General features: G+C 34.8%; 1 protein-coding gene and 1 long non-coding RNA gene across 3 annotated transcripts; one reads left to right on the top strand and one right to left on the bottom strand.

The window, feature by feature from the left end:
* Positions 1-14477: 14477 nt before the first annotated feature.
* LOC113701913 (RCC1 domain-containing protein RUG3, mitochondrial) lies at positions 14478-19991 on the top strand. Of its 2 annotated transcripts, XM_027222817.2 has the most exons (7): positions 14478-15117; positions 15772-15911; positions 16663-16857; positions 17943-18098; positions 18386-18514; positions 18587-18742; positions 19344-19991. In XM_027222817.2, exons 1-7 carry the CDS (start codon positions 14558-14560, stop codon positions 19535-19537), a joined length of 1530 nt encoding a protein of 509 aa, XP_027078618.2. In that variant the 5' UTR covers positions 14478-14557; the 3' UTR covers positions 19538-19991. The 2 variants fall into 2 exon arrangements, with proteins under 2 accessions (XP_027078618.2, XP_027078647.2); XM_027222846.2 differs by lacking the exon at positions 17943-18098.
* On the bottom strand, positions 18568-20072 carry LOC140009257 (uncharacterized). The gene is made up of 2 exons (XR_011816653.1): positions 19941-20072; positions 18568-19106 (listed from the first exon to the last, which is right to left on the bottom strand). It is a non-coding gene; the product is annotated as an uncharacterized lncRNA (long non-coding RNA).
* Positions 20073-22729: the final 2657 nt, after the last annotated feature.

Here is a 22729-nt window from a genome sequence, read left to right as displayed (position 1 = left end):
GAGCTATCAAATAGTCAATTAATAATTTAAGACTTCAATCACAGAGATACAACTAGTAGATCAATAAGACCAGAGATAATAATTGATGGTACATCCTTACTATTGTATGTGATATATGCTAAGGTAGCTTAACATATTCTATAGGAAAGATCTTGGATCCATAAAAATAGTTCATACCTTCTACCATTATCAATACTTCAAATACTACTAAAATAGAGTAGCAAAATGTGTAAAGACCAATGATAGTTGTTTTATTAAGATAGAAGCACACATTGTTAATGCTAAGTTTTACATCCAAACACGCAATTTGAAGGATGAGCCTAAGCAACGTTCATATGTGGTTAAGACCTAAGATACCAATTATACCAAACATTAAAGGAAAGCTAATCATAATTCCCAAACCAAAATAAGTTATCCATGAAGAAACTATAACCTTATCGTCAAAAGATGTCCTTTGTTATATATTCAAATAAAAAGAGAAGGAAAAACAATCACCCTCAATTCAATATGAGGTTTTAGAATGATTGACATTTCCTATTGCTAAACTTGATGCTATAAAAGTGTCACTACAATCACTTAAAGAATCTGTTCATCGAAAAAAGGAGCCCAAAATTAAGCAAGTTACAATGCCATAATCAAGAATCAAAGAAGGTTTCAATTTTATTGTTATAGACTTCTTGTAAAAGTTAGATACAACTTTAAGGATCCCGCTACATTGATCACTCTATCTCATGGTATTACTAGCAATTAAGTTCATGGGTTTAACCTTACACAATGGGTGATAAAGGAAAAAGGATATGCTGTTAGGAATTTCAAAATTGGTCTTGATTGTTCTCTTCTAGTATTAGTTCACATTAAGATCAACAGAACTTAGATACATTACACTGTTATTAAAGATAAGGCTTTTGAGATGATTGACAAACCATATGGTTTTCATATACTTAGAACCACAAATTCCCACACATATATGTTCTTTTAAGAAGTTGGGACTATAATGAAGAAGAAAGTTGAGGAATTTACATGAAATCAAACTAAGGGTCCTAAAATCATTGGAAGATTTTGAAAGATTGTCTGATTACTCATAATATATATAAATATGGCAGCAATTTTCTTTCAAAAATTTAGAGGTGTACGAACATTTTCATACATTATGGAGTGTATTGAAAACTAAAGAGCACACTAGTTTTGAGGAAGATGATGAAGAAAGTGTGACATCATACAATCATGTAGCTATGATTGAGGGTGACTCCTTGAAAAAGATATTGAGCATGCTCTATCTGAATTTGAAGAAGACATCAAAGCTATAGTTCATGAATTAAAGAAAATTAATCTTGGTATTGTAAAGGATCTACATTCAATATGTGTAATTGCTTTATTGAGTCATAATGAAGAGAGAAGATATGTCGAGCTCTTATAAGAGTATCAAGGCATTTTTGCCTTGACTTATAAGAAGGTGGTTGGCTTAGATCGAAAAGCAGCAGTCTATCATTTGGCAGTCAAGAAAGGAATCCATCCTCTCAAACAAGTACAAAGACAAATAAGGCTTAATTTGATTCAATTAATTAAAAACTAAGATGAAGAAACTCATCCAAGCTGGATTTATTCATGAAGCCAAGTATCGCGCAAAGATTCCAAGCATTATACTAATGGGCTAACACGCATTTACTTCAACTTCAGGGAATTCAAGAATGTTTTTCGTAATGATTATTTTTGTTTATGCACCACCGAATTTATGGTTGATACCACTACTAGATTCAAAATTTTATCATTCATTGATGATTCTTCTGGATACAATCAAATTTGCATAGTGCTTGTAGATGAAGAGCTCACTACATTTTGTACTCCTAAGGGTAATTGCTATAGAGTTATCCTCTCCAGACTCTAAAAATGCCAAAACTACGTATTAAAAAGCAACCAAAATGTTTTTTGATACCATCCTTGTCGAGTTGTATGTTGATGACTTGGTCATCAAATCAAGAAAAAGGAACAATCACTTGGAAGACTTGAGACAAGTATTTAATCAATTGAGATGATACCAATTCAAAATGAATCCACTCAAATATGCCTTTAAAGTCATATCACCGAAGTTTCTTGACTTTGTCATGTGTCACCAAGATATTGAAATTGACCAAGTCAAGATCAACCTTATATTAAAGACGCCCGAACCTCGTAACATCCATGAATTAAAAGGTTCGCAAGAGAGGTTAGCCTAGCTTGGAAGGTTTATTTCGAACTTTGTTGAAAGATGTCAACCTTTTAGCAATTTTATAAAGAAGGGTGTACCTTTTCAATAGAATAAAGTAGGTAGCAATACGTTTAATAGCATCAAGTCATATCTCAGGAAGGCACTAGTCCTGATTGCTCCTATTCATGGGAAGCTGCTGATTCTCTATAAAGCTGCACAAGAATGCTCTTAGGGGCATTGCAAGAAAATGCCAAAGGATAGAAGGATAGTTTATGTTAATTGAGTAAACTGATTGCAATGAGCTAAATTACTTGCTAGTTGAAAAGTCATACTTAACTCTTAATTTTACCATTCAAAATCTGAAGCACAACTTTCAAGCTCATAGTGTGCATCTCATTTCAAGGCAAATCCTATTAAGTATGTGATGTCAAAATCCAAAGCACAACTTTCAACCTCATAATGTTCATCTCATTTCCAAGGCAAATCCCATTGACTACATGATGAGTATATCAATACTTTCTGATTGTATGGATAGATAGTATTTCCAACTATAACTGTTTGAAATTATTTAGGGGGTGCTTAGTTCATGCTCCCAAATCGGAATTGGATACGGAATGATATATAGAAACTTAGTATGGGTATGAGTTAGTAGTACCGTCTGATGATATGCTTGGCACAAAATCTTATAGAATGGGAATTGTAGCCATTTTTTGGTTTTTTTTTTCTTTTATAACATATTCCCTCAATTAACTTCCGAATAGATAGCCATTAAACCTGATAGGTATTAAGTTTACACGATAATAAATACCTACTCGAGAAAAATGTAAATTTTGTATACATGGTGAGTAGAGTCGAATTCACAAGAACTGGGAAAAATTTGTTTCTCTAGAGTTTAGAGTCTTGGGGGGATTTTTTTGAGAATGAAAATAATTAAACAACTCAAAATAAAATAAATAAGTGAATAAAAGACTAAATGATAATTTCTTAAAATTTAACCAATAATAAATAAGTCTAGCCAAGAAATAACTTCAAAAATAGTTCACTTAATTGATCATTGATGCAATAGAAATTCCACTTATTAATTGATAAACAGGTTATAACTACTAAACAAGCGATAATAGTTGATTTCTCCATACTTTATCAATAGCCAAGGTACGGCCGTTAGCCACTATCCTAATAAAGAAATAACCATAGATATGACCTTAGAATTTAATTTTTCAATTACCTTAAGAATTAGAAAAACCATGCTCTAATCAAATAATACACTATGAGAGTTATTTTAAATTAGTCCATATATTCCCCTGATACAAATCGAATCGCGTCAATTATTACTAATTTAGAACAATTAAACAATTACGGATTTAATTGTCCTAATTGATTTTAGGTTATTGAATTAATCTAAATTCCGGACTCTAGATATTCAAATAACACAACAACCATAAGAAAGTAAAACAGGGAATATACGAATACCAGAAAATTTAAGGAATAAATAAAACCAATTCGATCTCACAATTTTAGATAAACCAAGGCCTCCATTGTTTCTTGACTAGAAATAGAAATATAGTTCATCTCCGTTGAAGAAATCCCACGTGAATTAGTTGAACTCATTGACATGAATATTCTCCAAAAGTGATGTATTTTATTTGAAGTCAGGAAAAAAAGAAAAAGAAGGAAAATGTTTCACTTCTTTTCTTGCGGCCAAAACGAAGGATACCTAATGACTAGTCTCCTATCTTGAGGCTAAAAAGAAAGAATAAAAGTCTGAAACTATTCTTCCGTGTTTTGTCTGCTATTCTTACTAAAACTACTACTACTAAATAAATTCAAATTATCCCAACAAAAAGAAAAGTCTTTGTAAAATAAAATAGCATCCCAGTAGAAAATGAAATATTGTCCCTCTAGTGCGAAATCCAACTCTTGCGACTTCAACTCATGGCTGGAACTCACAAGCCAACTCCTGAACTTCTTAAGACATGGAGAGTTCTAATTTTAACGTGACCTTGTCGAATAGGAAGTTTAGTGAAGAAATCACGCCTTTTTATTTCTTTTTATCCAAATCCCTACAACTAACGATAATTACAAAAAAATAAGTAGAATCCACCAATTAACACAATATTTGATAAAATGAAAGAGGAAAATAATCATAAAATTAATGATAAATATGCAACCTATCAATTTCTCCCACACCTAAACTATGTTTGTCCTCAAACATATCCAAGTTTAGAAGCACAATCAAGATATCAAGATTCTGCAGCAATTTGTATCAACACAGACACCTTATTATCCCAACAAGTTCCCCAAAGTCAAAATTCACTGAATTTTAACAATCCTCCCAAGAACTTTTAACAATGGCACTCGTCACTCACAAAAGTGCATAGGTATAATATACTCTTAAATTGACACTATGAAATGACTTTACCATGAGTTTGGTCGTATATCACATCGCCACCACTAATAGTAAATCTAATATCAGAATCTAAGGGACTTGATTAAGGTTGTAACGGGGCTCGGGCCAAGGGTAAGATAGAAAGATAAATTAAAAGGTATAGACATATCAAAGAAGATGTCAAAAAGTTACTGCATAAAACCAAATATCAACTTCACATCAGTCCATAGCTTTTCTTGCATTTTCAACAACTTAGCAAGTGGCATGCTCTCGGGCTCCCATCATTGCGGCTGAAACCAAGAATACCTAATGACTGGTCTCCCCTCTTGAGGCCGAAAAGAAAGAATAAAAGTCTGTAACTATTCTTCTGTGTTTTGTCTTCTACTCTTACTAAAACTACTATTATAAAGTAAATTCAAATTATCCCAACAAACCAAATCCTATCCAAACAAGAAAAGAAAAGTCTTTGTTAAAAAAAATAGCATCCTAGTAGAAATGAAATTGTTGACCTTGGTTGATCAGTCCTTGGTTTTGATGATTAACAAACCAAAATGTAGATTTGGACTAATGTTTTTATGTGAGAAATTTGTTAGAACAGGTCATTGATCCAAAAGAGAATCGAAAAGATTTGAATCAAAGAGAAGTTAAGAAATATGAAGGTTCGGACGTAGAAGATCGAACGCTCGATAGAGGATCGGACGTCCGACAGACGACGATACTCTTCAGACGCTTGGATCGGACGCTCATTCATTGCTTCGGTCGTCCGACACAAAAAGAATGAAAGTTGAACATTCTGACTTCTATCGGACGCAGGGTTCGGACGCAGAATAAATGGTTCGGACGTCCGATAAGTGGTTCGGACGCATGGTTCGGACGCAGAGCAAATGGTTCGGACGTCCGACAGGCCAACGGCTAGTTTCGACAGTATTTAATATTTGACCGTTGGAGAGTCTTTTGGACCCATTTCTCACCTTCTATAAATACCCCAAAACACAAGAAGACACAGACTTTTGCCAACACTAAATACAAGCTTACAAGTGAGATCTTTGAGTAGAAATATTCTTTGTTGGTTGTATAAGGGGTTGGGAAAGTTGGGTTGTGAGGTTGCTCAAGTGAAGGTTACTCTCTAGGAGAAGTAAAACCTTGGTGAAGGTGAACCTATCACTTGGAGTGGTAAAACCTTGATAAAGGTTGCCTCACTTGTATAAAGTAGTTCTTAATTGAGTGGGTAAGCTTTCAATTGTAGCTAGTTGAGGGTTTACTTGGAGAGTAGTAAAATTCCTTTGCTCAACCAAAGTATGTTTGGAGTGAGGAAGGAGTGAGCCTTCACTTGTACAAGTTGGTTAGCACTACCATCAATTGAAGACGCTATTTGGTGGATTCAACTCCAAGTTTGGAAGAAGTTTGGGAGTTTGATTGGTTTGAATTTCTTTTACTTTATTGTTACTCTATTTTTGTGCTTTAAAATTGCTTATATTCTTTGTCATTGTATTTACTTGACTACTTGTCCGGTTGAGTATTTTGGTTGTATTTGGTTGCATCAGGGCTTACAATTGGTATCAGAGCTTGGTCTCCTAGAGATTAAACTTAACCGCTTAGAGTAAAGATCATGGCAACCATAAATGTTTCTTTTTTAGAAGGGCAATCTATTGATAGACCACCTATGTTTAATGGTTCTCATTTTAGCATGTGGAAACAAAGAATGATGATTTTCTTACAATCCGTTTATATTGAATTATGGTATGTGGTAGAAGATGGTCCTTATGAAGCTAGAATAGTTGACTCTACCACTAATTTGAGTAGATTAAAGACTAGACAAGAATTGAATGAAAAAGACAAGAGATACCTTTCTTTGAATGCCAAGACCATGTATATATTGTGCAATGCATTAGATGTAAATGAATCTAGTAGAATTAAATGTTGTAAATCAGCTAAAGATATTTGGGATAAATTGTGTGAATTTCATGAAGGTAACCAAGATATTAAAGAACAAAAGAAATCTTTGCTTGTTTCTCAATATGAATTTTTCAAAATGCATCCTCTTGAAAATGTTGATAAGATGTGTAGTAGATTTTGTGACATTATTCAAGATCTTAAATTGCTTGGAAAAGAATATTCTTTGGGTGAGAAAAATAGAAAGATTTTGAATGCCTTGCCAAAAGAATGGGAAAACAAAATAAATGCTATAGAAGAGGCAAAGGATTTAAATTCTATGTCCATTGAATCTCTTGTGAATTCCCTAACCTCTTATGAATTAAAGCTGAAATTCAAAGTGCAAGAGGAAGAAAATGCAAGAATGTATAAGAGAGGCATAGCTTTTAAATCATCTCAAGTGGGGGATAACCCATCCTTCATGGGTAATGAAAACATGGAAGTGGACAATGATATAACTCCTCACATCAAAAGTTTCAAGAAGATCTTCAACAAGAGAAGTTCAAGAGGAGATTGCAAAATTACATGGGATGAATGCAATTCAAAAAGAGAAAAAGAAGAGTTGGCCCAAATGGCACTAATGGCCTTTGGAGAAGATGAGGTAAATTCTTATCACTCTTCTAGTGATGAAGATAATGAAGATGATGATGTGCAAATTCTTATGATTAAAATGCATAAAAGTTTGAGAGAATTTTATGCTAAAAATAAAGATTTGAAAATAAAAATAAATGATTTGTTGGAAGAAAACTCCAAACTTTTTCAAGAAAACAAATGTTTGAGAATCGAAAATGATGATTTAAAAAATCAAAAAGGTGTTTTTGATTGCAAAAATAATTTGAAAAGGAAGTTGGAAGAGAAAACAAAGTTTTATGAAAAAATGTTGGAGGAACAAAATTTGTTAAAGAAAAGAATTAATGACTTGAACGAGTTTCTCCAAAATGAAAAACAAAAGTTTTCTCAAACAAAAGAAAGCAAATCTTTTCAAGGCACAAATAAGTTTGCTATGATAAGAAGTAAGAAAATTAGTTGCATTAAATCCACTTATGTGCAAAATACTTCTATCATGTGTCACTTTTGTTGCCAATTTGGACATATGCAAAATGATTGCTATGTAAAGAAAAATATGAGAAAATGTATGAAATCCATGTGGATTGCTAGATCATGTTGTACTAACTCCCAAGAACCCTATAAAGAAAAAATACCAAATGAAATTTCTCATACTTAGGTACATCATGAAGATTTGATCCAAAAAGTGCTAAATGGTTGAAAGTACATTTGAAAGTTTTGACATTCAATATGGTCTTGATTTGAAAAATAAAGGGGGAGTTTGCTTTTTGATTGATGCCAAAAGGGGGAGTAGGATTTATTGAAATTTCTTTGTATGTTGGCATTTTTTAAGGGGGAGTTTTATTTGAACTTATTTGATCAAAGAAATCTTCATTTTGTTTGTCATCATCAAAAAGGGGGAGATTGTTGACCTTGGTTGATCAGTCCTTGGTTTTGATGATTAACAAACCAAAATGTAGATTTGGACTAATATTTTTATGTGAGAAATTTGTTAGAACAGGTCATTGATCCAAAAGAGAATCGAAAAGATTTCAATCAAAGAGAAGTTAAGAAATATGAAGGTTCGGACGTAAAGGATCGGACGCTCGATAGAGGATCGGACGTCCGACAGACGACGATACTCTTCGGACGCTTGGATCGGACGCTTATTCATTGCTTCGGCCGTCTGACACAAAAAGAATGAAAGTTGAACATTCTGACTTCTATCGGACGCAGGGTTCGGACGCAGAATAAATGGTTCGGACGTCCGATAGGTGGTTCGGACGCATGGTTCGGACGCAGAGCAAATGGTTCGGACGTCCGACAGGCCAACGGCTAGTTTCGACAGTATTTAATATTTGACCGTTGGAGAGTCTTTTGGAGCCATTTCTCACCTTCTATAAATATCCCAAAACACAAGAAAACACAGACTTTTGCCAACACTAAATACAAGCTTACAAGTGAGATCTTTGAGTAGAAATATTCTTTGTTGGTTGTATAAGGGGTTGGGAAAGTTGGGTTGTGAGGTTGCTCAAGTGAAGGTTACTCTCTAGGAGAAGTAAAACCTTGGTGAAGGTGAACCTATCACTTGGAGTGGTAAAACCTTGATAAAGGTTGCCTCACTTGTATAAAGTAGTTCTTAATTGAGTGGGTAAGCTTTCAATTGTAGCTAGTTGAGGGTTTACTTGGAGAGTAGTAAAATTCCTTTGCTCAACCAAAGTATGTTTGGGGTAAGGAAGGAGTGAGCCTTCACTTGTACAAGTTGGTTAGCACTACCATCAATTGAAGAAGCTATTTGGTGGATTCAACTCCAAGTTTGGAAGAAGTTTGGGAGTTTGATTGGTTTGAATTTCTTTTACTTTATTGTTACTCTATTTTTGTGCTTTAAAATTGCTTATATTCTTTGTCATTGTATTTATTTGACTACTTGTCTGGTTGAGTATTTTGGTTGTATTTGGTTGCATCAGGGTTTACAGAAATATTGTCTCTTTGGTGTGAAATCCAACTCTTGTGACTTTAACTCATGGCTGGAATTCACGAGCCAACTCCTGAACTTCCTAGGACATACAGAGTTCTAACTTTGACGTAACCATGCCGAACAACAAGTTTAGTAAAGAAATCATGCCATTTTAATTCCTTTTTATCCAAATCCCTACAACCAATGATAATTACAAAAAATAAGTAAAATCCACCAATTAACACAATATTTGGTAAAATAAAAGAGGGAAATAATCATAAAATTAATGACAAAAATGCAACACATCAATTTCCCCCACACCTAACTATGCTTCTCCTCAAGCATATCCAAACTGAAAAGCACAATCAAGATATCAAGATTCTACAGCAATTTGTATCAACATAGACACCCTATTATTCCAACAAGTTTACTAAAGTCAAAATACACTGAATTTTAACAATCCTCCCATGAACTTTTAACAAAAGCACTTGTCATTCACAAAAGTGTATAGGCATAATATACTCTCAAATCAATACTATGGAATGACCTTACCATAAGTTTACTCATGTATCACATCTTTACCACTGATAGTGAATCTAATACCAGAATTCAAGGGATTTGAATAAGGTTGTAATGGGGCTCTGGCCAAGGGTAAGATAGAAAGATGAATTAAAAGGTGTAAACATTTCAAAGAAAATGCCAGAAAGTTACTGAATAAAACCAAATATCAACTTCACGTCAGTCCATATGATCAAATCTTTTCTTGCATTTTCAACAACTTAGTAAGTGAAGGGATGCTCTCGGGTTTCCTTCATTGCGGCCAAAACCAAGAATACCTAATGGCTAGTCTCCCCTCTTGAGACTGAAAAGAAAGAATAAAAGTCCATAACTATTCTTCCGTGTTTTGTCTCCTATGCTTACTAAAATTACTACTACTAAGTAAATTCAAATTATCCCAACAAACCAAATCCTATCCGAACAAGAAAAAAAAAGTCTTTGTAAAATAAAATAGCATCCCAGTAGAAATAAAATATTGTCCCCTTGGTGCGAAATCCAACTCTTCTGACTTCAACTCACAGCTAGAACTCACGAGCCAACTTCTGACCTTTCTAGGACGTACAGAGTTCTAACTTTGACGTGACCACACCGAACAACAAGTTTAGTGAAGAAATCACGCCTTTTAATTTCTTTTTATCCAAATCCCAACAATCAACGATAATTGCCAAAAATAAGTAGAATCCACCAATTGACGCAATATTTCGTAAAATGAAAGAGCAAAATAATCATAAAATTAATGACAAAAATACAACCTATCAAAACCCCGGTTCAACAATCACCAGCAATCTTTGCCAGACCACCACCAATCAAAACCTTTATTTATTTATTTTTTTGTCTTCATCTCCCAGTCAACACTCATAACTCACAAACTCACAAATGAAAATTTTGGCAAGTTGTTCTCATGCTTTTTCTTTGCTAAAAATTCGCACTTGGAGCTACAACCTAAAAAATTAAAAAACAATCCCCAAAAACCAAATGTGAAATTCCATCCTTCATTGTGATTAAATTTTCAATTTAATGCAATATACTCCACCTATGGCCACTACCCATCAGTAATCACTTTTGCTTCTACAAGGAGAAGGTAGCAGTTAATCAGGGTGAGGGGCAAGTTGACTATGATGGAGAGGGAGAAAGGGAGGTAGTGTATTGGGGAGAAGTGGCAGGGGGTAAGGACGCCATGGAAGAGAGAGAAGTAAGAGGAAAAGAGGGCTACTAGAGTTTTAGGTTAGGGGGAGGAAGGAAAGTTTTCTGTTGGTACAGAGCGGAGAGAAGTGGTGGAGGCAAGAGAGAAAGGGAAGGAAAAGAGAGTGGTCGTGATAGAAGAAAGATGAGAAGTGGGTAAAAATTTGTGATGTTAAAAAAATTATTTAACAAAACCTATTTTGGAATCAAATATGGGAATTGCCAAAACCTCCCAACTTACTTGGAATTTGAGAGTTGTCAAATTTTAATAAATGATCCCAAAATTCTAAATCCCATACCTATTATTCAAGCAGCAAGAAAGGACATGATCCAAATATTCTTATACCTTCCAACCAAGTGCCCCCTTATGTTTCATAAAACGCAGTGAAATGTTAGGTTTAGGTAGATATCTTAATTGATCATCTATTACATGCTAAATGGGAACTATGTTATGATCTATCTAATGAACATGTTCTCCTTTTTTAGATCCATTCATCTTCGAAGATGTACTTTGATGGTGTTACTTATCATCATGGAGTTAGTGTTGGAGTTAAATTCATAATACCTAATGGAGAAGTTTTGCCATAATTCTTTATCCTAAGCTAATGCTACTCAAATAATGTTGTATACCAAGCTTTCATACATGAACTTCAAATAGCTAGTGATATCAAACAACTTGAGCTTCAAGTCAATTATGACTTAAGTTGGTCGTTAACAACCTCTTAGTAAGCTACGAGGTTAAAAAGCCCGAATTATTTCTATACCATATTTATGCAACGCCACTCATTGAGTGGCTTGGAAAATCATTTAAATATCGATAACTTTGAAAACAAACCAATTTAAGAGTGCATTTCCACAATGATATCAATCTACCTATTATTGAAATCAATACTAGATACTAGGGATGGCAATTGGCGGCACCCGTCCCACGAGGGCTAATGGGGCGGGGGTTGGGACGGGGGCTGGGGCTGGGGGAAATTTTCAAAACAAGGCAGGCGGCGGGAGAGTATACCCCCGCCCCGCCACCCGCTAAAAAAATAAATATAGAAATATATATATGTATATAATTATATATCTAATATTTAATTTAATTAGTTACAAACTTATGATAATGATATTATTAGTTATATGTATTATATAGTGTATATTAGTATTTGTAACATAATTGATATTATCAATTATACTAATAATTATATATGTCTACTAATAGAAATTATTAATTAGTTAAACTAAATTTACTAATACATTTATACTAAATTCCTAATTACACTTAATACAATAACTTTTTTTTCTCAAAAAAAAGCACAAGCACAATAATGAATTAGTGATTGTATTTGTGCCAAAAGTAAAAACTTGACCACTTTAGTTGTATTTATTTCATCATATTGGATTGTATTCAAATAACTTTTGTTTGATTATTTTTATGAGTTTCAATTGTGAAATTACAATAAATATTAACTTGATGATGTGTTGATATTTTAATACTTGATTATTTGCTAATATTTAACTATAGTAAATTTTTATTAGCCCCGCAGGTGCCCCCACTGGGAAAGTGGGACGGGGCAGAGAATGGGGTAGAGTCGGGGGGAATTAGTAGGCAGCGGGGCGGGGTCCCCCGCACTAACCCCGCCTCGTTGCCATCCCTACTAGATGCAATAGGAATCATTTCTGCAAAGTTGTAAAACTTAAATATATGAATGACAAACATCAAAATGCAAATCCATCGAAGTTCAACGAGAAAACCTACAAGAATAACTTTTTGTTACATGTAACAATTAATGTATATGAATGAAGCATGTGATTACTTAGTATCGAATTATTAAAAAATGGGTGACTGTAATTACACACTATTTATGTTAAACTTGCATTACTAATCAATATTACTAAAAGGATTAATTTTTCCTACACTGATATTGTATACACGGTTAGCCTTGGATGAATGACAAATGTGCAAAATTTGAATTTGAAATTCAACTTTTGCACACATATCATGAATCAAACGGTGATAGTATATACACTATCAGTGTATATAATATTTACTTTTATTAAAGAGCTTGTTAGTGTTACCCGCAAGTATATATGCGTAAATCCATACCACCGCGTCTTATCAAACACCAATTCATAGTTATCCTTGTAGCTTACTAAATTAGAGATGATAACGAATATAGTATCCTCTAAAGAATATCAACTAATGTTTTACCGTTCGTTTAAACAAGTGTCCTACTAAACCTTAAATAGGTAGTGCTGTGGATTTAAATCCCAAACAACCCTTGAATTAACCATCTGGTACCTTATACTAAAACTTGTCAAATCCTTGTTGAAACCAAAATACATGCATCTGAATAGTTTAAAAGATCTTGAAACTAAGGCCTTGTTTGGCAGACAAGTTTTTGCCAAGTTTATTTGCTACAAGTTTTTTAATTACAGTAACCTCAAAAAACTTTTCAAAGTTTTTAAACTATACACTTCAAAATATTCAAAAAAAAAAACACACTTCAAAATTTTTTTTAAAAACTTCTACAGTAAGTTATAATAAAGTTTTAAACAAACATTCAAAAAACTCACTTGCCAAACGGGGCCTAAGTTTTGTTAAAATTGAAATTTTAATGTACAAAAATAAAAACACTCCATCAGAACAAAAACACAAACTATAATTATGTTCCAACAATCTAGCCACATGCAACCTTGAACAAAAGTAATGCTTCAAGGATGGCGCTCTAAATGGTTAAAATGAAATAAGACCAACAAAATGATACAAGAATCTATTAAAACTCGACATGTATATTTTTTCCTCTACCCGAGGTCATGAAGTCATCAACATCCGAACCTACAAATCAGAAAATATTGAACATGTAGTCAAAAGAGCAAAATATATCCTCTGTTGACTACGCAAATTAACAAAGGAAAAAAAAAAAAAAGGAAGGAAAACTATCGGCATATCAAGCCCATTACAATATGTTACTATGGCTGTTCACACTAGGGAAAAATCGAATAACCGATCGATCCAATTCAGGTCGGAAATCGGATATTGGTAAAACGTAATTCCGAAAAAACTATTAAAATCCAATCTTAAAATTTGATAAAAAATAGTTTGGGAATGGATATTGAAATTCAATTCCTGAATTCCCGATTATCGACTGAATTACCAAATTTCATCTATAAATTAAATATTTTAGGGACTGTCTATTTTAGGTGTCATAATTTTGGAAATATAAGATTAATTAGAAAAAGTAAATAAATACAAGAAAGTGTAGATAAGATTAAATAGGAAAAATATATAAATGTAAGGGAAGATAATAATTGTTAGAAGATATACGATAAGATTAATAATTGTTATATATACGGTAGGCTAGATGAATATTAGATGTATTAACGAATGTCCTATAGTTATCCGTTAGAAAAATCTAATATTTTATATATTTCATCCTTACTAATATATCATATTGCATATTAATGTATTAGTCAATAGTGTCATGAGTTATAATTTATGCTTATAAACAAACATGTGACATTAAAAGCGTATTAATTAACATATTAATAACTTTTATATTTTTAACTACATATTAAATATACTAAACTAATTCATATTAGAAAATCAATCCAAAACTTTTGGACGGTAACTAGATATTGATCTTCTTAAAAAAAATGAAAAATTTTTTTTTAAATTTTTTACCGAATTACCGATTGCCGACCGATTAATGGCCCTGTCTACCAGTACAGTGTACACACTAAACACTCAAAAACTGCCCGTTTAAACATCTCTAACAAAAACGACTGGGCCTTGCGAAGCACTCGGCGGGCGAACCATACAATGGCTATTTGCCTTCGGTACTTGCGAACTCAACATCAAACACTTGGTAGGCATTACTTTCATTTCAACTATTCCACCAAAAATCCCACAAACAAAGCCGTCCCCCTGCTCTGGGACTACAGGGAATCCGGTTCCACGGCTCAGGAAGGAGTCACAGTCCAATTACATTCATGGGGTCGCGGCGCCTCCGGCCAACTCGGTGGCGGAATTGAAGAAATACGAATATATCCAGCTGCAGTTGCGTCCCTTTTGCTGCCACCTTCATTTACTCTGTCTTCCCCCATCCCAGGTCGCCTTTCGGTGTCGGAATCATCAGCTGAGAATGAGAATGATGTTGTTAAAGTAGGTATTTCTTGTGGGCTTTTTCATTCGGCATTGCTGGTTAATGGGCAGCTGTGGATATGGGGCAAAGGTGATGGTGGCCGCCTTGGCCTTGGCCACGAGGAACCCGTATTTGTTCCTACTTTGAACAGTCATTTGGGGTCCAATTTGGTTAAATGTGTTGCTCTCGGTGGCGTGCATTCGGTTGTTCTCAATTCTCTTGGGCAAGTTTTTACTTGGTCAGTAGTCTTTTTTCTTTATAATCAGTTGACAAGATATTGGTGGTTGGATTCATTGGTGTTGTTATTGTTCAATTGTTTATGTACAAAAAAATTATTAGGGGGTGTTAAATTGATAGAACATAGAAACTGGCATCCACAGTTTTTGGGCATATTGGTCTTCTATATTGTGCATAGTATTGATGCACTTGCTCATGTCATAAAAAGAAAAAAGGAAAAAAGAATGCCACAACGGTTTCAATTTTCCTGTTTTCCATTTCAGTGAAGTAAAAGTTCTCTGGTTGGTCTTTGATTTGTGTAAATGCGAATTGGAAACTTTGATGATTAACATCAAATGTTTCTAAAGCAAGGTAATAATAAAGGGAAGAAAGTAGAGCAAATAGAAAAGTTAGTATTTGATACTGAATGGTGAACTAAAAGTCTTAAACGTGGCCTTTTGATATGTCAAACGTACCATCAAATGGTTAAAACAATGACCATTTCAGTTAGATTTTGTCCCATTCAATCTCTAATTTTCACTCGTTCAATCTAGTTGTAGTATAGTAATTGAACTCGTGTAAATGTTTGCATTTCCGTCATTGTTGCATATGGTCTCTGGTGAATCTCTGATTTGTGTCAGCTGATTATGTTTTGTTTTAAAATGGAAGTTTGCAGGGGCTATGGTGGCTTTGGTGCTCTTGGACATTCTGTTTATCACAGGGAGCTGCTCCCTAGGTTAGTTGAAGGTCCTTGGACTGGAGAAATATATCATATTGCAACAAGCGGGACACATACAGCTGCTATAACAAAATCAGGTTAAATGTCTGACAATGTGTGCATAATCCAGTCTGGTTGATTCCAAAGCTAATTAGAGTTCGTTATGATTTTATTTCCTGTTACAGGCTTTCTTTTAGGGGCTTAATATAGGTAAATTGGTTATTAGAATTTCCTGAAGCTTTTATGATTCCTGAATTTCATCGTGAACATTGTACAGTGAATTTGATGGCTTTTACGTCCAAGATTCTTAATGTGTCGGTGATTAGTTAGAAATGCATCTTTTAAAGAACCAATGACACATCTAGTTTCTTGTACTGACTACATTTCAGAAGTTCATAATGGATTTATGCTGGATATACTTTAACTGGACTATGTCATTCTGAATCTGCAAAAGGATACGATATCTTCAAATAGTCCATAACATATCATTAAACTCTAATTCTTCCATGACATATTGATTATAGCAACTTAAATATCACATTTTCAACTTATGTTCTGGTGCTCCCTAGCCTCATCCAAAGCGCAGTAGAGATCCTCAAGAAAACTTTAGGGATTGTTTTAGCATTTTGACAGGCTTTGGGACGCACATATCAGGATAAGCAAGATAAGATAGAAAATGCTGGAAAAAAATCAACAGGTTGCTCGAATTCCAGTAAAAGAACTTTCTTTATAATAGTTTGGTGCTCTCATCTAGGTCAAACAAATAGGTGTCAGAGCGTCTGAATCTATTTGTAGCATGCTTTTTAGGTCTATGTTCCTTAATTACATTCCTAATATAAATCCAAGCAGGTGAGCTGTATATCTGGGGTCGAGATGAGGGGGATGGTCGACTGGGCCTTGGCCCTGGTCGTGGCCCGAATGAAGCAGGTGGCCTAAGTATACCCTCTAAAGTAAGAGCACTTCCCATGCCTGTAGCTGCTGTTTCATGTGGTGGTTTTTTCACGATGGCATTGTCAAAGGAGGGCCGACTTTGGAACTGGGGAGGTAATAATTCAACCACCTCTATTTTTCTCCATTTCATGCACATAACTAAATGCATCAATACTTGTTAATATTAATCGGTATTAAAACGTATTTTTGATTCATCAGACAGAGATTGTGGATTGTATATCTAAACTGAAGGCTAAATTTGAGCTCATTGCAGAAATTACACTTGTCTAAAGAGCCAAAGAGAAGTGTTTAAGTCAATGTTGATGTATATTTTGGCTTGTGCAGCTTTTATTTGTATTTATGATCGAATTTTAAAGGACATAGAAGGTAATTTTCATGTCAAATATGTAAAACATGCTATTCAATAATCAATGGCTCAGATTGTGGAAATTTCGGAATGTACTTATGTATTATACTGAAGCAATAACAGAAACATTATTTCTCCTATTATCGAGAGCTAGGAAAGATAAATGTCATCTGATATTAGTTTAGGGGATTGTAGGCCTTCTTTAACTTGCAAAGGAAGTTGTATATGTCTCTAAAGTTACTTTTGGAGTTGTTTGCAATTATGAAGAGGTGATGCTAAGGAACACTCTCTGTAGAAAAATGTCTGAAGTTTTTTGGACACTTCAGATTGCAAATCCAGCAGTATTGGTTATCTGGTAGAAGGTTTAGCTGGTGCTATTGTTGACTCCACTTTGTTTTACAAGGCGGTTTACAAGTTTATTTGGCTGTCAATGTAGGAACAATATGTTTGACCTGCACTGTCAGTGAAGTAAACCTGTAGCATATACGAAAGAACCATTTGGAAATGCTAAAGTCCTCTAATACCCAGTGGCCCCTTTTTTTTAAACCAGTACTATTGCAGTGCAATACTTATTCTGCATTTGTTACTAGCTTCATATCCTCTTTCATTTCCACACTTACAGTTCTATTCAGCTAGTTTGCTAGTTCTACAGCTCCTTTTCAGCAACCTTCAGATATATGTGGGTTTTATAGTGGCATTCGAGTGAAAATAATTTCTGGGTTATTGCACTCGCATTGTACTTGAAGTTTTGGTCCAAGAAAAATCTAGTAAAGCATGTATTTTTTGTGTGAATTCCACGTGGTTGTAAATATTTTTAAGGAGGCATATGTAGGTTGTTCAAAAGTTTTTCTGTCTGACGGTGAAGATTTGGGGTTCGCAAATTACCAAATCTGGGGAAGCGAAAAAATCCACCAGCTAATCCACCAGCTTATGACCTTTGTGTATCCTCTGCTGACCTCTTTGCCACCTCCAGTTCATATATGGTCAGGTATAATAATTGTCGTTCCAAGTTTTCTGTCAGAATCTTGAGTGTTTGTTCCTATCTGTTTTAGAAGGGACTGATTATTGTAATTGTTGGAGAATATATTGTATCAAAGAAAATGGAAATGTTAAGGAATTTCTTTTGACATTTTACAGTTCCTCCTGAGGACCAACAAACTGGTCTTTTCTGCAAGCATGGAGTGCATATCAAGTTTTAGCTATATTGATCTTGCTTGACAATGTAAAGTTAGCACAAGCTGTTAATGCAAGAATCCTCATATCTTTGTTTCTCAGCAAATTCGAATTATGAGCTTGGACGAGGTGATAAGCTTGGTGGTTGGAAACCGCAACCGGTTCCTAGTCTCAAAGATGTTCGTATAGTCCAGATAGCAAGTGGTGGATATCATTCCATTGCTTTGACTGGTATGGTTATGAGAATCCCTAGGTTCTTATGCACACATATGCAAGAATCTTACTGCTGATTAACAATTTCAGATAAAGGAGAAGTATTTACATGGGGTCATGGTGGGCATGGTCAGTTGGGTCATTCTAATATTCAAAACCAGAAAGTTCCTTTGCGCGTTGAGGCGTTAGCTAATGAGAAGGTGACCTATGTTGCTTGTGGGAGCTCATCATCAGCAGCTATAACTGGTAATATTCAGCATTTGCAATTTAAGCATGTGTAGTCGTTGTCTTAAGATTTTTCATTTTCTGTTGCCTTGCAACTGTTCCTCAGCACATCGCTTCTCCCTTTTACTGTCTTCTCCTCTTACAATCAGAGTTGGCCTCTTCTTCTACCGGCTGCTTTTTCTCTCTCTGTGGTTGCGTAAGGAGATTTTGTTCAAGGTGGTAAATGCTAGTCTGGTCCTTTATATTTTGGATTAAATAGGAGCATAAATTATTTCAAATTTCACCCCTGCTAAACTTGTGAGGATTTTCTGTCCGTGGTGCTACTACCATGATGGGTTTATGTGCTTATTTCCTGCCTTGGTAGCTCGATATCAATAGGTGCTACCTGAAAATTCCAGAGCAAGGAGTAGTGTTATGAAGACAGCAGAAGTGGATGGAAGAGGACCGAAGCTAACATGCTTTTCTTTCTTTTTCTAATTTCTTCTGAGGAATGATAAGTGTGAAGAATACAGTCGAGTACAAGCTTACTCCTTTATTACCATAAAACAGTGATGAGTATGGTTAGCTTTTTATTGTCTTCTCATGGGAATGTTTATGCTAAAATCTATTTGTTACTGCACAGATGAAGGCAAGTTGTACATGTGGGGAAATGCCAAGGATTGTCAACTAGGGATTCCTGGACTTCCAGAGGTGCAACCGTCTCCTGTTGAAGTTAAATTTCTCACCGAGGATGATGGGTCAATGATTGACAAGGTACTTTCTGTTGCGATCGGTGCTTCGCATGCCATGTGTCTGGTTACAAGGTCAAATAGCTGAAGATCAATATCCTCTCCAGCATGCTTCAAGCTCTTTCATATGTCAGAAAGCTCGAAGAGGAATTGCTTGAAAATTACTAGGAATTCATTCGTAGGAAGCATCAATTGCATTCTCTGGGGTGAAGCAAGTATCATCCAAATATGCCTAGTGCTAACTCTACTTTGGGATAGTCGCAGAAGATGCATGCATATTATGAGAATGCTTTCTGCCTCTGTTAAGCTAACTTTAGCCTGTCAGACTACATACAGAGGAGCTACTGGAATTGCCACGACACTTTGAAAACAGTTACAGCAATTTTGGTCCTCTTTTAGTCTTTAGATCTTTAGTGAAGCTATGAAGACGTTTGGGAAGATTTGAATTTCCTAATGTTGTGTGTAAAGTTTTGGGCAGAAGTGGGATTTACCAGTGTACGCTAATACTTGAATGAAGTTGCACGCTTCCATTATCTGGAAAATTGATTCTTGAAATTATAGATTGCTGATGCTGCAAAATAGGACCAGTTTTGCCTGAGTTAAGAGCTCTGCTCCGTCTCTCCCCAAGAGATTTAAGAAGCACCGAAGAGAAGGGGGATTTCAACTCAAAACGTGACGAGTTTTAGAATCTCAACCTTAACTACTAAATCAAGCGTTCTTGACGTTGCGTGCCGTGCCTGTCATATTAAGGATGCTTTGATTTGCATGATGCATGTGGTGGCAATTTTGTCAGAAGGAATCCGTTACATATATGAATATTGATCTTTTATTTCATATTAAAGAGACTATTTTTAATTGATATTCCCAAATTATGAACTCCTTTTAAGCATTGACTTCAAATTAAAGTCGCGAACATCAACTTAGTTGGGACGGAGAAAATTAAGAACAAAAACAACAGCCCAACGCCTAATCATCTATCAGTTAACAAACCAACGACCATAATCAATTCTCTCCCTTTCACGTTCTTTTCAGTTTCATCTAATTATTTGGTCCTTCACTTCTTGATATATTCTTCCCTCCAATGAGGTTTCTGTCCTTCTTTTCTTATCTCCTAAGCAAGCAGCCCACTAAGGAAAAATCAAATCAAAAGATGGAGACACATAACGCTTTTGCTTCTGTGAAGTTTCAAAATAATCAAGGTTTAAATGTGGTTTGCTAATTACTAAATATGTCATCGACAGTAAAGGATATTGACCAGAATGGAGGTTGGTTGGGAAGAAAGTTTGGTAATCAATAGCAAGAGTTAAGGAGGCTGAGAAGCAAGAAGAGAGGAGAGGCGAAGACTTTAAAGTCCGTCACCAATTCTCCTACTCCACTCATTCTTTCATATTTTTTTTTTGGTTTCTTTAGATGTATAGTTATTTGAGCCTTTAACCTTTAAAATTTTTGATATTATTTTTTTATTTAACCCAATCCATGTCAATTGTAGTGTACTCCTAATTTCATGGAGAGAGAAACAAAGAACATACATTTGATTATTGTTTTATTTTAATTTTTGTAAGGACCATCTATTCTTGTTTAAATAAAATGGGAACCTGTTAATTCCTTGTTAAAAACTGGCTCATTATATGATTGACTCAGTTGTCTACCTTCAAGAGATGGGCTTTTATAATTTGGGAATATCAATGAAAATGATAATAGTATTTAAATATAATTGAAATTATCCGTATTTATATAAAAAAAAAACTGAGAAAACCATAGTCAAAGTCTTACTGAACTCAGTAATAGGATTTTTGGTGGTTACGCTAATTTATTTTTGTAAGTGCCCGGTGCAACCCAATGAGTACAAACAATTTCACAATGATGCACAAAGATATATCAAATTTAAGCACAATAAAGAAAACTTAATGAAAGAGAAAAGATAAGAAATGCAAACCAAATATCAATCCAATAGCCTCTTCAATAGATGGCGATGCTAACCAAGATGTACAAGTGAAGGCTCACTCCTTCCTCACCCCAAACACACTTTGGTTGAGCCAAGGAGTTTTACAACTATTCTAGTTAACCCTCAACAACCTACACTTGAAAGATCACTCACCCAAATAAGAACTATTTTATACAAATGAGGCAACCTTCACCAAGGTTTTACCACTCCAAGTGATAGGTTCACCTTCACCAAGGTTTTACTCCTCCTAGAGAGTAACCTTCACTTCAGCAACCTCACAACCCAACTTTCCCAACCCCTTATACAACCAACAAAGAATCTTTCTATTCAAAAATCTCACTTGTAAGCTTGTATTTTGTGTTGGCAAAAGTTCCTTGTCTTCTTGTGCTTTGGGGTATTTATAGAAGGTGAGAAATGGCTTCAAAAGGCTCTCTAACGGTCAAATATTAAATGCTGTCAAAACTAGCCATTGGCCTGTCGGACGTCCGAACCACCTGTCGAACGTCCGAACCCTGCGTCCAAACCACCTGTCGGACGTCCGAACCCTGCGTTCGAACGTTGACAGAGAGTCATCAAATCTTTGCGAAATTTCTCGGACGTCCGATGCAATCGATGTGCGTCCGAGGCGTGCGTCCGATCCTTCCGGACGTCCGATGCTTCCTCACGAGCGTCCGACAGAGTTTCCTTCTTGATGTTCTTCATCCTTTCGGACGTCCGATAGCGTCCGACATGAGTGCCCTGTTTTTGCTTCTTCTTTTATGCCACAATAATCTGTTCTAACAAATTACTCACATAAAAACATTAACCCAAATCTACATATTGGTTTGTTAATCATCAAAACCAAGGATTGATCGACCAAGGTCAACAATTTTGGGTAGCCAATATGAAAGTAACAGATATTTGACAAAATATAGGGAAAATCGTTCAAAACATCTCTCACATTTTGCAAAATGACTTTTTTCGTGCCTCACTTTTTAAAGTATAATTTTATATCCCTTACAAATTCACATTAGTCAAATTTGGTTCCTATTTAGGTTTTCAACTAGTTTTTGGTTGGAATCCATTACGTGCCTTGCACGAGATCATTTTTTAAGGACAAATTTATCAAATCAAATTTTATACAATTCAATCTATAGCCCCTTATATTTCACAAAATGCATTTTTTTGTCCCTCATATTTCACAAAATGAATTTTTTCATCCTTCATATTTTACAAAATAAATTTTTTCATCCCTTATTGATCATGTGTATGAATAATTTTTTTTAAACTCATGTATGTGTCTATTTGATTTTACCTGAACAATACGAGTAGCATGCATATAACTACAATTAGCCT

This window comes from Coffea arabica, chromosome 1e (assembly GCF_036785885.1).
Source record: "Coffea arabica cultivar ET-39 chromosome 1e, Coffea Arabica ET-39 HiFi, whole genome shotgun sequence".
Lineage (NCBI taxonomy): Eukaryota > Viridiplantae > Streptophyta > Magnoliopsida > Gentianales > Rubiaceae > Coffea > Coffea arabica.
The sequence above is the reverse complement of the archived record's forward strand: the minus strand, read 5'-3'. Positions and strand labels throughout refer to the sequence as shown.

Coding starts and splice junctions, on each gene's coding strand:
- LOC113701913 (XM_027222817.2), top strand. CDS start 14,558: ATGGCTATTTGCCTTCGGTACTTGCGAACTCAACATCAAACACTTGGT. Junction 16,858..17,942: donor CCGACTTTGGAACTGGGGAG/GTAATAATTCAA, acceptor AGGCATATGTAG/GTTGTTCAAAAGTTTTTCTG. Junction 18,743..19,343: donor ATCATCAGCAGCTATAACTG/GTAATATTCAGC, acceptor GTTACTGCACAG/ATGAAGGCAAGTTGTACATG.